Consider the following 14,941-nt stretch of genomic DNA (forward strand, 5'->3'; position numbering starts at 1 on the left):
AATATTCGATTCTATCAAACTTCCCCACTTCAAACTTTGTTTTTTTCAGCAGAAACCTTTTTTTATAGCAGCAGTGCTACCTCAAACCCAACTAAAGGTTCCATTTAATCTCACGCGATTAACACTTTGGCTACACACCTTTGTGACAGCTATTGTGTGATAAGTGATGCTAAATAAGCCTCTGAAAATACGAGAGTTTATCAAAATTCATCCTGCCATGTGCAAAGTCTAAGCAACGGAAGCATAAAAGATCAGCTTACTGAAATCTTACCAAATAGATTTTCTAACTTACCCCCTAGTGGTATCAAGGAGTGCACGTAGTTTTATTTTTTATTGAAGTTTTTAAATTTCTGCTGCTGAGACTTCTCTTGTCAACCCAGTGAAATTGAGAAGAATGGCATTTCATTCACGCAGCTCAAAGGATCACAAAAAATGAAATTGCAAAACCCAATAGTGCCTTTGTTACCAGTACAAAGAGTCTTTCCAGAAACAATGTCTCAGACGCTCTGTGAACGCCATCAATTATTTTAACCTTCAAAGCAATATTGAGAGGTATGTACATAAAGTTAATGTGTAAAAGCAGCAGGGAGCCATCGTAGGTGTGATTATGAACTGATGTTAAAGCACAAACTTGGAGGAAATAAGAGACTTTATTTTTTTTAATAAAAGAAGATGGAAGTATACTGTGCTTTTCAATATTTCATGTACTGCTAAAATAGAGCTCCTAACAAATCCTAGCATCTTCAAAGCTGCAAATCTCCGCAGAGAGCACTGAGTGGTATGTCACTGTGTTGACAAATGAATATTTATGATGGCGAGAACCATAACAATTAGCATTAGCTTTCATCAGGATTCTGGGTTAAATTACTCCACTCGTGAGGCTCCTCAAAGCCTTTGAACAGTAAAACATGTAATTGACGAGGAGGATGGCCTGCTACAAAGCAATCACTCTTGAGAGACAGCAAAATCTGCATGGGTGTTTAAAACAGAGTAATTTATCTTTAAGTGTCAACTATTAAACATAAACACACAATATCCATTAAAATTCATACGTTTTTTGAAAGCTGTTTGCGTTCTTATCTTTAAAATGCCCAGCAAGCTTACAATATAGATACTTAGTGCAAATACAAAACCAACCATCCAGGTTTTATACTATTTCTACACGTCAGTGTTTTAGAGTGCAACAAAAGCTGTGCACCCAAGCTGGAAATGGCTGCAAGGATACAGAGAGTCTGATTTACAACTTTGGAAAGATGATGCAAATATGAAATGTGACATAAAAAATGTGACAAAATGCCTTTTTCAAAGAACTTGTCTCAGCAACATCTGCCGTTATTTTACCTTTACCATCTGTAAGGTGATCCAGGCTCCTTTGTCTGCATTTCTCACAGCATGTTTGGAAGTCAGGTCACTTAAATCTGAGTGCATACACTCACCAGTCACTATTAGATACGCTTTGCTAGAAAAGGGTAAAGGCCAGCAAGTAGTGGGTTTGACCCCCATTTGCCTCCAGAAATGCCTTAATTCATTGTGGCATAGGTTCAGCAGGGTGCTGCAAAGATTCCTCAGCGATTTCAGTCCATATTGACGTGATAGCATCACAAACTGTAGCTGCTGCAGATTTGTCGGCACATCCATGATGTCAATCTCCGGTTTCACCACATCCCAAAGGTGCTGTGTTGAATTGAGATCTAGTGATCATGGAGGCCATTTGAGTGCAGTGAACCAACTGTGATGTTCAAGAAACCAGTATGAGATGATTTGAGCTTTGTGACATGGCGTGTTATCCTGCTGTCCATCATGATGCCCAGAGGATGAATCTTATATAGCTATGACTCACCCCGTAGTGCCACTACGAGACTGATTCATGATTTTCAGTGAAAAGTCTTTAACCTTTGGATGATACTACTAAATATATCTTTGGTGAGTCTTAAAGATTTCCTGTAAGTTCACTGTCAACATATGTTTTGTCCACAATACCTGCATCAGCTCTAATTTGTGTTTTGTAATAACTGGGAAGCAATAATACTCAAAAATGATGAACATTAGCATGTCAGCAGCGGGATCAATTGTCAGTTAAAACCATGTGAGCATGCTGATGTTAGCATTTATTGCAAACTACTGCAGATAACTACAGCTATATGGTGCTTTTAAGATAGCTATACATGAAAAACCCTAGACTATAATTTGGTGCTAAAATGATTAGTTGAAAAAGAAATTGTTAGAAAAAAATCACGTTGAACTCTGTAGACCTTCTTTAGACTCCCTTTTTCAACATTTTCATATGCTATAAGAAAAATAAATAATTCGAGGCCCACAGTAATGCAGCCTTTTTAAAAACCTCATATGTGACCTTCATGAAAAAAGCCTCAAGCATGAAGTTCCCACACACCAACTCTAGAGTGTGTCTTTATAGATTATGCATGCTGTCTACCTGTCAATTCTTAGCCCTCCTACTTCTGACCCCGGAGCTTAATGTGTTATTTTTAGAAATATTAGCAGCTGATTATGCAGCTGCGCTTCCTTCTGGGCTCTAACAAGGTGTAGGGGCAGCAGATGAGGCCAGCCTGGCAGACCTTCAAGTGCTGGCAGTGCAGAGTAGCACAGGGTGTTCTGACAAGCCCAGACTGGAGCTACATAGTACTCTGTCTGAGGACTGGGGCATCTGTTCTGTGCACACATTGGTGAATATACAGAAAAACATTCACACTCAGTTTCACGCAGCCGGCTGTGCCAAAACCATACTGCATAGATTCACAGCTATTCAGTTGCTCATTTACTTGAAGGATTGCTTTAAAAAAATCACCATCAGAATAAATGATCTGAAAGAACAGCTTCTAACATTACTTTTAGTAATCTAATTAGAATCTATAATTGAATATGAATATTAAATGACAACAGGGCCGGACTAAGAGTTATCATTTCCATAAATCAGAGTATAGTTAATGATCACACATGGTTTAATAATTATGAAATTAGATAATGACAGGGGACAAACCAGCATGGATTTCTGTATTGCCAGAATTATCCAATCATCCGTCTTTATGCTAATCACATATAATAATGACAACTTTCTCATAAAAAAAAAAATCTTTAGAAGAAATATGAGTCTAATACAGCCGACTCACTCAGTGGAATTCCCTCTGCAGTGTATGAACTTTTCAAAGTCAAGGATGAAACCAGACAGAAAATCTCCCCTAACAAATGCATCATCTGTGCTACTTTTTCCCCCACAAACAATTCGTCCTCATCTAGGAAAGCTACTTTAGTTTCCTGTAATGAATCCCTGTTTCTCTCATTTCCCTGAAATAAAATATAGATTTATTTATATATATATCTATATCTATCTATCTATATATATATATATATATATATAGATATATATATATGAAAAATATATATATATGAAAAATATGAATGAGCCCCTGAAAAGAGATTAGTTTAAAGAAAAGTTCATTGTGCAGAAAGAAAGCTATTCATATTTCCCTGCCCTGGGCCCACAGTAGACACCGAGTTCAGTGTAAAGCTGGGGGGAGACGTATTGTTCCAGTGGAGCCACACTTGTTGTGATTCCTTCAGCATCTTTTTCTAGTGTCAGTTACGTCCAAACATAAAACTTCTAGCACAATATGTTTGGAGATTGATGTGTTTGAATAGGCAAAGGTTAAAATATCAATACTACAGTCTAAATATCAGGAGAGCAAATCAATATGCTTTCAGATGTGTGGCTACATGTTGGTGACCTTTTCCTGAGTTGGGAGTTCGCCTTGTAATCGGAAGGTTGCCGGTTCAAGCCCCGGCTTGGACAGTCTCGGTCGTTGTGTCCTTGGGCAAGACACTTCACCCGTTGCCTACTGGTGGTGGTCAGAGGGCCCGGTGGCGCCAGTGTCCCGCAGCCTCGCCTCTGTCAGTGCGCCCCAGGGTGGCTGTGGCTACAATGTAGCTTGCTATCACCAGTGTATGAATGTGTGTGTGACTGGATGTGTAAAGCGCTTTGGGGTCCTTAGGGACTAGTAAAGCGCTATACAAATACAGGCCATTTACCATTATCGGGCTTATCTGTAGTCATGGTTGATTCTAAAAGTGTGAAATCCCTTTGTCATAAACTTTATGACAAAATATTATAAAAATGTAGTGTATTCATTGATTAATTAAGTAAAAAGTTAAAATGTTATATACTATAGGGTATTGTGACTTTCACCACTAACATATGTAATTACTAAGATATAATTAATGCTTACTTATTAAATCTATTAAACAGGCTGGGAAGGAAAAACTCCCTTTTAAAAGGAAAGAACAGACAGAACCAATTTTCGCAGACAGCTCACCGATTTGAGAAATACTCTCTTTTACTCTGTTAGAAATTAAAGGAGAAGATCAATAACATTTTCGTACAATGAATATGAAGCAGAAGCCAGTAAGCTTTGGTTAGTGTAAAAAATGGAAATTGATACATATTAACATGGCTGTCTGAAGGTAAAAGAACCGGTCTACACTAAAAATGGTGCGATATCTTGATTTTTTTATAAAACAATAAAGAAACAGTATGTGTGATGCAAGAGATTATTTCTGGGCCGTGTATAATGATATTGTTGGGTATGACTTGTGTTGCACAGTGAGAGAGGTTTGTAAATGTCGTTTTTAGCAGTCTTGTGACCAAAGAGATTCTGTTCTTTCCTCATATTACGAAAAAATGAACATATATCAAAAAAAAAAAAAAAGATGATCTCACTGAGGGGATGCAGAACAGCAGTGGGGACTGTAGAGTTCTAGGCCTTACCAGGCAGACTCAGCTGATGCTTGGCAGGTTATTGGCCGGTTGGGTTGGTTAGCCATTCAGGGTGTCAGTTTCTTCATACTGGTCTGCTCTTAGATCCAATAGCCACTGAGCATTGCTGTTATGTGTCATTCCCCCATATGCCTGTACTTCACATACTCTTGGTAACCGGTGGTTTAATTAATTACAGGGTACAGTACCAAGCTTTGCCGTGATCCTGTCTTTCAGGACCTCTTCTATCACATTTCTCGGGATAATGTTATCTCCCCCCGACCTGGCGTCCTGGCTCCCCCTTGCCGTAGCATGTGTGTTCATATTTCTCTCGCTCATGTCTGGCTTTAGGCTTGGTTACTGGATACAGACACCCCCAGGCGGGAATCGAACTTGCGACTCCCACTCCAAAGGCATGTAGTCTTACTACTACGCTATCCAGCTATGCATACACAGATATCATTAATTTTCTCTTTGTGACTTCACATCAGTCAAAAGGATTAACTCAGTAAGCAGGCATTAAACTTTTTTACAAATCCTTTTGTGTGGTCTTATTTTTCTTACCTTTTATCAGCAACAAAAATAATTTTGTGTAACCATGAAAGTGTGGAAACGGGAACTGAAAGGAAGGGGAAAAAAGGAGGCGGAGGGAACATTTAAAAATGAAACTTTCAGTACCTGTAAAGATAAAACAGTTACTGGGAGAAGATGTCCAACTCCCTAAATTATTTGTGAAGTACTTTTCTAACTTAAAACTTCTGTATCAGATAGACATGTTTCAGGTGAGATGTGTTTGTTGAGAAAACTGCCTAAGATAACATTGTTGTCCCAGAATACATCTAAGGGATTTTGAAGGAAGTTGTTTGATTGCAACAAAAGGTGGAAGGAGGTGGGTGTAGGATAGGGGATACAGAGACTGAACCTGTCACTCTATTGTTTTTGTTAGTGGAGAAGAAAACGCAGTGCTGCTTTTTTAAAAAATTTTTATTTATCTGCTCTTTTTGCTCTGATATTTCTTTTATTTTTTAAGTCAGCTTCTACATTTTCAAGGAACCGTTAAGTATGTCGTGTTTTAACTGTACAATATTTGCCTTATCTGCAAAATACATCAACTGAACCCTGTATTTAATTAAACCAGACATTATTTTTCACTTTTTAGAAATTGGTATTTCTCTATTAATAGTTTAAAGGAGTTTTGCTTGTGGACCAACCTGTCGCTGAGGTTTCTTACGTTTTTGAGTTGTAAGATTGTTGTGTTATAGGTCTTAGTCAAAGCACTGAAAGGAGCTTAAATAGGACAAAATCACAGAAAACAGCTGAACTCTGACATAAAAGCAGATGAACCACATGTGGAGAACTAGTGCGGCGTATAAAGTGCATACCTCTGATCTTAGACTTGTTATTTTGAGTTAGGAAATGTTTTCACACTGACAAATGTGCCAATATGAGGTGCTTGGATGGTATACTCACAGCTTTGAAACAGCTAATTGCGTGTGGCGATCCTTCACAGTGAACTTTTTATTATCCTTGTCTAATAGGAGTAATGCCAGTGTTTGGAGACTGCGGCACGACCAAAATAATGTCGACATTTGTGCAATCCAGGCAGAAGAATTCAACCAAAACTTTATAGATTTGGAACAGAAAGTCAGAAGTTCTTTCACAAACAGTGACAGAGTTGTTGCAGGGTGGCAGTTTACCTGCAAAATGGCATCGGCACTCAGCAACCCTACTTTTATATAGGACTATAACCAGAATACATCCAATTGAGTCGCGTCCCCTACATCAAATAGATGCATTGCAGACTCACTCAGATCAACTGTAACTTGTTGGTAGTCAGCAGACAGCAATGGTTTAGATGTTGTGCCCAACACCAGGCAACTTGTGCAACTGGCTTGTGAATCAAAGTGTTTTCTGCAGCTACTTGTAATTGTTTACCAAATACCAATAATCTTTATTTTTCTGCCTGTCACAAAGACATTGCTGTTCTACTTTTACTCTAGTGTGACCGAGCCATAAGGGAAGGAACCACCCTCTACCGTTCAGCCACTAGGAGGAAGAGCTGTTGTTGGCGCAGGATAGAAAGCTAGCTAAAAGAAACAGCAGTTTTCACCAGATATTAACACTGCATGTATTATCCAGTGTTTTCTTAATATTAATTTGTAAATTTTTTAATTAATTCAAGTGTGCTTTCAGAGGGTTGACATTGTAACTGTTTGCAAAATGCAACAGTAGATGCCAGAATTATGATGAAATCCTATCATCATTTTGGCTGACATGACACTACCTTATCATAATTCACAGACTACGCCAGTAAGTGCATAAAAATGCACATAATGCACTACATGAATGTTTAGTAATAGATGAAAGCAGTTGGAATCATAATAGTAATAGGTGGACACTTGAAGGTTTTGAAATTTCAATTGAAGCGCAAAATTTTGAAAGCATTGGAAATGTCAGGTGAAAATTAAATGCTGAAAGCAGATCGACTGTAAGTAATGAGTGCGGTTCAAAAAATCAGTTTATGTGGAAGTGGTGGGAATAGTCAGGATTTCAGTTAAGTGAGAGATTTTAAGTAGTTGCTATGGCAGTCAAATCATGCTCACTGAGTATTAGGACATTTTTGCTTCTGGTCACAATCAAAACAGATCTGATAATTACAATCAAACTGTGACTGAAAAAGTCCAACTACATGTTGAACTAGATTTTTCAGGTCAAACCTGGTGCCGTTTTTCTCTCAGTATTCAAGCTGGAGAGAAATGTTGATGTAAAAGAAGGATGCCATCATTAGGTAGAAAAGAACGAAAGGGACCAATCGGAGAGAATTCAGGAGCGGCCAAATTAACAGTTTAGTACATTCCTAAAACAAGGATGCAGTGATGATGCTCAGCAACGGCTCTGGAATTCTTTTCTTGGTGAAGAAAAACTTCCTCACAACATCTAGCCAAGTACAAAGCACTACTGTTTCACTGTAAAGGCCTGTCAACAGGAAACACCTTTATGAATGTAAACAGAGGGTTTACATCAAGATCCAAACCAGTGGTCACACTGAAGCATGGTTACACTAAAGAAGTTTCCTGCTTCTAACCGGATGAGACAAGATTAACTGACAGTGAACCCTCATGATCCGAAGCAAATTACATCACTTGTAAAAATAATAATTCTAATACTAATAGTAATGTAGATAATGTTAAAGTATAGGCATGTAGGGCAATGTATGCTATATGCTCTACTCACACAGACAAATGCTGCTAAAGTGACAATATAATGGAGAAAAACCCAAAACACAGATTTGTAAGCCAAAGGAAAAATAAGCTGTAAAATGAGAAAACAGTCACCAGCAAGTTTCGGCAGATGCATAAAAGGGGCAAATATTTAGTGATGGCTTCAATAATACAGACTCTATGAAAAATAAAATGGCTGTACTTTAACAGTTTGACATAATTTCCTTAAACATCTTGAATTAAAAACTGAAAATCTGCTCTTCAGCCACATTTTGGCTGCTGTCACTTACGGCAATTAAAATGTTCCCAGTAGTGGTAGATAAACCATATTCATCTGGTAATACACACTAGCATGTTTCTTTCCTGATGTCAAATATGATGCAAATAACAGAAAATGCATTTTTTTTTATTAAATAAACATGAAAACATGTTTTTTTTGCCTCTGGAATGACAAAGCAAACTAAAATCAATGTTTTCTTAATTTCAGTGCAAGATTGCACACATGTTCTAACTGAAGGTCAAGTGAGAGTAAATCTGTGATATTCTGTAATAATACTTTGCTGCTTTGCTTTCTTTGACGGTCTTGAGAACCTGACATTGTTTTTTCCCCTTGTAGCCTGAATTTATTCACTTGATAGCTGAAATGTGAGAAGGTAGAGTGCAAGAAGAGTTATGTCAAAGTGCTGAATAATACTTGGACCCAGATATCAGTTACTTGCCAGTTATTCCCTATAAAATTATTGTGCCGGTTGAGACAGCTGGAGGACGACTGTGACAGCGAGATAGCGATGGCTCTTTCTCCTTCAGTGCACATCAACTGGAGGTTTTGCCAAGAAGGACAGCAGCCCTTACACTTCTGTCTCAGCTGCCCTGCTTGGCTTGCTAGGGACTTTGGGAGCAGCAAAGAGGAAAGAAAAAGAGGGGAGGGGATTATGTGCAGTGTTTGTCCTTTGCTATCAGTCTCAGGTGCATTCAAATGGACAGTGATCCCCCCCCCCCATTTAAGTCCCTGGGAGAGATTAGTACATCTTCACATGTACACATTGTGCCCTTCACTTTTTGCCCCCTACTTTTTGCATTACTACAGGAAAATTGGTCCTGCACTGTAGCTGCAGGCTGCAACAGAGATTACATTTGCATGCTACACTATTTAAACCTTTGCGTTCGTTCTTATTTAAGGTGTCAGTAAGATTAATGTGACTGGATCTGTGACATTTAAAGCACCATTTTAAAAATACCATTAAATGTCAATCATGTCAATAATGCATGCGCGTTCTGTTTAAAGGGAAAGTGAAATCACTTCAAGCCATCATGAAATTAGGATTCAGTTGACAGCAGGTAGAGTTAAATCATTTGGAGAGGATGATATTAAATCTTGCTTTGTTGGCCTGACACGCTGAAAAAGGTGTAATGGCTAAAGCCCATTAGTCATTTTCTGGTTGTGATTGCTGGAACGTTCCACAACCCTGAGATGTCCCCCTTTAATTAAATCTGTAATGAACTTCCTGCAAGAAAATCCTGAAACAAATCTAAGCAGCAGATGACTCACATCTTCTTTTATCTTCTTGTTGCTACCTGCTGTTGAAAATGACCCAAAACAAAAAGTTTTAGACTCAATAAAGCAATAACGACAAGGCAACCGCGGTCGTTTTAAATGTACAAAGTTGCACAGTTTTTAATCAGTATTTGAAAATATTTAACAATGAAAGTTAAAATCAAACAGTAAGAATAAGTAATAACAATAATTAATATCAGCAATAACTAGACTTAAAATCAGAACTTTTTAGTTTTTTTTCCCTTTTTTTTTTTACTGAAACACCTGAGGGAAGCAAATAAAAAGAACCCAGAAAAAAATAATCACTGAAGTTTAGAAAAAGAAAAAGACACAAAATAGTTGAAAGAAAAACGTCAAGACAAGCTCATATGGGGTCACTCAAATCATCCGTTATATACAGCACATTCGCTCCACAACTGTGCGGAACAGCAGTGATGAAAAATGACGTCTCTGCAGCCTAACTGCCTTAACATCGGTATTGGCAGCCATTTGGATTCACATGTAAAGGCAGGGTGAAGCAGAAGAAACTACAACAGAAACAGGAAAACCCATTTGGAGCTGGAGAGCAAATGTACTCTTTTCCTTTATGGTTCTTTTACAGTCACAGAACTGACATTACTGCGTTTGTCACTTTGATCTGAAAGGACAGAGAAAGCACTGTCCTGATGGGAAAAACTGAATAAAATAACAGCACACTGTGGAAACACAACCCAACATCATTCTTTAAAAAAATGGTCCCTGGATGCATAAGACACGACCACTTTCATGATCACCTCTGAACTTTAGAAAATTCATTCGAACTTGTTTCCGTAAGAAACGTGACATCAACATCAGTTTAGAGGTGGACTTCAGAGTCAGATTTCATGTTTGTACATTAGTCAATATTCAAACCTCACTGTAAATGTTTAACTTTCCACTAAATCTCACCAAAAACACATTAAAAGAGGGGGAAAAGCAATGCAAAGAAACCTTTGGTCAAAGAGTGTGTACTCACAAAGGAAAACAAAATAAAAAGCACAGAGGATCTCAGGAAATCATTGATTACTGAAGATTAACGGAACAGCAAAACTAAGGAGCAAAACTTAAGTGGTTTTCTGTGTGTTTCTTTCTTTCCGACAATATGGCCCACGCTTCATCCCCCCTCTCTCCCATACATTTGGGTCTGCAAGTTAAACCGGTTTCCTCACAGAGGAAAGAAGGAAAGAAAAAAAGGTGCTCTTTTCATGAAAGTCATGTTTGTCTTGATTGTCCACAAAATAGAAGTGCCAGCAGGAAGTAACCCCGGCAAAAGGATTTACAATCACAGCGTAAAACGACAACATCCTTTACTGGAAAGGAATCGAGAGTCCGTAACACGCTCCTGAAAAGACTCGGAACCTGCACTGAATTGGTGTTTGCGATATTTATGTTTGTGTGTGTGCAGATGTCTTTAACTGTCCCAACTGTTCGTCGGTGTTCAGTCTTATTCGGAGGCCGTCTTTTCCTGTGTTGCATCATCCTGCAGGCAGCTATTGCGGATGATAGGCAGCGGGTGGGCTTCTGTGTTAAAGACCCAGTCCTCCAAGGAGAGAAGGTCATCGTCAGAGAAGAGAAGGTACAGATACCTGAACACACAGGAAGAATGTCCATTTAATTCAGTCAATACTGGATAACTAGATGTCTGTTTTCCAAGAAACAGCAGCTTGTTGGCAATAACTTGTTATAAAAAAACAAAAATTATATTTTTATTTATCAGGCAAATAAACTGAATTCACATTTTTATACCTGCATTTGAGTCAGTACACTACACTTCCCTGAGAAATTAATCAAGATAACATTCCAACACTAAAACTTATTTTTTGTTCAGGAAGACAAAGTAAATGTCATCTTAACCAAAATATAACAATGTGCTTTACTATTTTTTTCTACTGCTTTGTAAAACAGTAACTGTTGCACAAGCTTTATATTGGGTGGTGATCTAATAGATCAGTAAAGCACTGTACTGATAATCTCAGCGCTGATAGCAGATTTTGTTAAATTTGAGCAAAGCCAGCCCTTCTGTTTGTCTCTCCGAGTTAGCGTCACATTCCCTTTATGGACATTAGAGTGAAATCAGTCTTCCCATGTTATTCTTTGTAGTTTCCAAAATGATTAACCTGTTTTTATGTGATCCTTTGTTACCTTTATTGCAAGTACAAGAAAGTCAACAGTGCAGTACAATGAAGAGCAGTTAAATCTTCCAGTACTAAATTATTACACCATTATCCTGGTTTGAACTGAAACTCTCAGAGGGCCCTTTAAGTTTGCAATATAACAGTTTCTAACATTAAGATTTGAGCTGAAAAAAGAAGAAAACAATCGTGCTCATTGTTAAATAACCCACATTATTTGGTGTAGATGAGAATCTTGATGAGCTACTGCAGGCACTGTAAACATACTAACTGCACCGGTATATTGCCATTATTATGTTAAAACAGTTTTTGACAATGCACTTTGTCCGGCAGAACCTTAATGATTCCTTATGCACCCGAGGAAAACAGGTCTTTATCATCTGCTGCCTGCAGTACAACTTTGGATCCCGAATGGTTTACTTTGCTTAATGACCCAGGAATGAGGGGAGGTAAAAATTTATTCATCCTACTGCACACCACCTATTTATCATCCTTTCTTATGCCTGCAAAAAAAAAAAAAAGTGTCTCTCATTCACATGAGTGTGCTTCATGGACAGAACAGGTAATGGGTTATGATGAATTCCCAACATCCTCTATTACTTTTAAACTGACAATAATTTATGCACGTAGATTGTAAAATGCCGGTTCTTTCACCAGTGGGGATATAGAGAGGAAAAGGGGCTTACTTAAGTGTCTCTGAGAGGAAGAAGCTCTGCTGCATGTTATCATGGCTGACACTCGTGGTGTAAACATCGCGGATCCCAGAGAAGCCAGACTCCACTCTGCAGTGCTGCTCCAGGGCCTGGCAGGAGGTGGAGAGGAACAGGGCATGTTTATTGTGGAAAAAAGGAAGACCATCTCCAGTTTATCTCACAATGTGGCATTTCACAAAATCTACTTCAAACAAATCAGAGCATAGAAGTCAAACAATCAGTTATTCTTCTCAAATGCTGGAGCAGGAGTAGAAAATCCTTTACTCAACAACACTGTGTCCATGTGCACCTACAGAAAGGCTAAGATTGAGCATGCCACGGTCTTCAGCCAGCTGCACAATTGAAGCTTAAGCAATGCTAAATCTGACAAGGGCTAATGGAGAGTGGCTGAGCTAGCCAAGCAGATTAGCTCATTATTACCCCTGCTACAAAGGGCTGCCTTATACGTGCTAATTAACAAAGACCCTGACGTGTTAATGCTTGATGTTCATGAAGAGAAGCGTCGTGCGCCGCTTTCAACCTTTGTGCCCGATAATTAAAGGCCCGTCAAACTCGTCAGCCTGATCTCTCCACTTCTGTGCGCACTAAATTAATGCTAAATCTTTCATGGCAGCCCTCTACAGTTTACTACAGTTAATGTCCTGTCTATTGCCACATTAATAATAGTGATCCCTGCACAACCTTCACCTCCTGCTAGTGGGATTGCTTGATCTACAAGGTAATGTATAGTGCCACACAATATCAAGGAAGGCAGTTCGGGGTAATTGAGGGTGTTAAAGGGGCTTGACATAATAGGCAAGTGCAATTTATAAAATGAAAATTCAAACCAGTAATAAGACAGGATATAGGGGACAAAATTAGACTGTGCAGTTTCTGACGCTTAAATAAACCGTTAAATTATTTTTGTAGTGCACTTTTTGTAGTTACGTTGTTTTGAACCAAAGAATAAATATGTCTTCATATTGACTTTTAAAGCCTAAAAACCTAAAACAGGTTCCAGGATAGACTCTCTTGGACTTGCATTTCCTCAGCTTTGAAAAGCTTCAAACATTACTGATGGCTCTAACTAACAATGCTGGGGATCACAATAGTCATCAACATACTAATGTCCCTGTTTTTCTTTTTTCTTTTAACCCTCAGCACCCCTCCTCAACACTAGAACCACATCTTTTTATCAGCAGTCCTATAATATTGCTCAATATTAGCTATTTGCCAATTTGCCATTTTGGAATTTATAATGGCTGATAAATAAAAGAAGCACCCTTCAACATTCTGAGTGTCAATGTTGCATGGTTTGTCCACTAGGGGGCACTCTGCAACTTACCTGCTGGCAGCACATTTTTGGAATTTTTACGACAAAATGCAGATCTAATGTATCTATCTCTGTTTATTTTCTATCAGTTTTTAACTTGAAGATGTAAAACTGTCTCAGTTCTTTGAATTATTATTATGACTAAACTCTCTCTAATGGACCATTAGGTTTCAAGAAAATGATCGCTCACAATCCACATAACATTATAGCTATAGGCTAAAGGCAGATAAGTCGTATCCATCACCGTAGGACAAATTTCACTGACTGACTGGCCATGTTGGGCCCGCGGGTGTCCAAGTGGGGTTTCCCCTCCTCACAACTGTTCACGTGATGAGGTCCCACGGCAAAACAGTGTGCTGTTTATTTGCAGTTTATGCATCAGAAACTGTTCAATAGACACATTTTTTGGACATACTGTAATTTTGAGAAATATTAGAGAAAATGGAAATTAAGATAAACAAAAACTGGAAATACAGACAGTTTGGTTGTTGCTGATTGCTTTCTCTTTATCATCATGTTTGTGGTCTCAAGAAGCTTTCCAAGGGACATTTTTTGTAACTGCAACTTGAGAGAGAAGGCATTTGCAATGGGAAGAATGGTATAAGAAAAGATTTCTGACGTAAAACTCTGCCAAATCAAATATGATGAGCTACCTGCTGTGGTGACCCCTTTGTGACTAAGGGAGCAGCTGAAAGCAGTTTTTTTGTGTGTTAACAGCTCACTAAGATGTTTGTGTAATGGCGTTGATACATTTGCCTCACTTGTAATGAGGGAACTGCACAGATTTAAACAATGAGACACAAACCCACCTACACATCTGTTTTATTCCCTGCATTAGACTTTCTGATTGATTAGGCACATGTGTGTTACCATGGTTGCAAAATTATGCTATATAAATTCATGATTTTTATTGTTGCCTGGCAACTTCTCAAAGGCAGGAAATAGTCTGGCACATAGCCAGCTTCAATATGGAAAACCATCGCTTTTACAGTGTGAGCTCGTATTCATACAGATAAGGCAAATATTAATGCTGAATTGATGATCCCACCTCAACAGCCTCCCAGCCCCACTCTCTGTACTTGGGGTCGTGGGTTAGCCTCCACATGTACATGTAGCTCTCAATTACTTCTGGTCGTAAGATGTAGTATCTGTCGCTCAGTCTGGTTGCCGTCGCCTCGGCTCCGCTGTCGAATCTGAATGCTTCAGGTCCCAGTTTAGTAGC

General features: G+C 38.6%; 1 protein-coding gene across 2 annotated transcripts in view; it reads right to left on the minus strand.

Moving 5' to 3' along the window:
• Positions 1-9,634: 9,634 nt before the first annotated feature.
• LOC100705345 (mannosyl-oligosaccharide 1,2-alpha-mannosidase IA) overlaps positions 9,635-14,941 on the minus strand; it is a 183,349-nt gene continuing 178,042 nt past the window's right edge. For both annotated transcript variants that reach the window (XM_005455317.4, XM_003450554.5), the window contains exons 10-12: positions 14,768-14,940; positions 12,381-12,496; positions 9,635-11,148 (exon numbers count right to left, since the gene is read on the minus strand). In XM_005455317.4, the coding sequence (XP_005455374.1) occupies positions 11,007-11,148; positions 12,381-12,496; positions 14,768-14,940 (431 nt within the window). In that variant the 3' untranslated portion in view covers positions 9,635-11,006. The remainder of the gene's footprint in view (positions 11,149-12,380; positions 12,497-14,767; position 14,941) is intronic.

This window comes from Oreochromis niloticus, linkage group LG11 (assembly GCF_001858045.2).
Source record: "Oreochromis niloticus isolate F11D_XX linkage group LG11, O_niloticus_UMD_NMBU, whole genome shotgun sequence".
Taxonomy (NCBI): Eukaryota; Metazoa; Chordata; class Actinopteri; order Cichliformes; family Cichlidae; genus Oreochromis; species Oreochromis niloticus.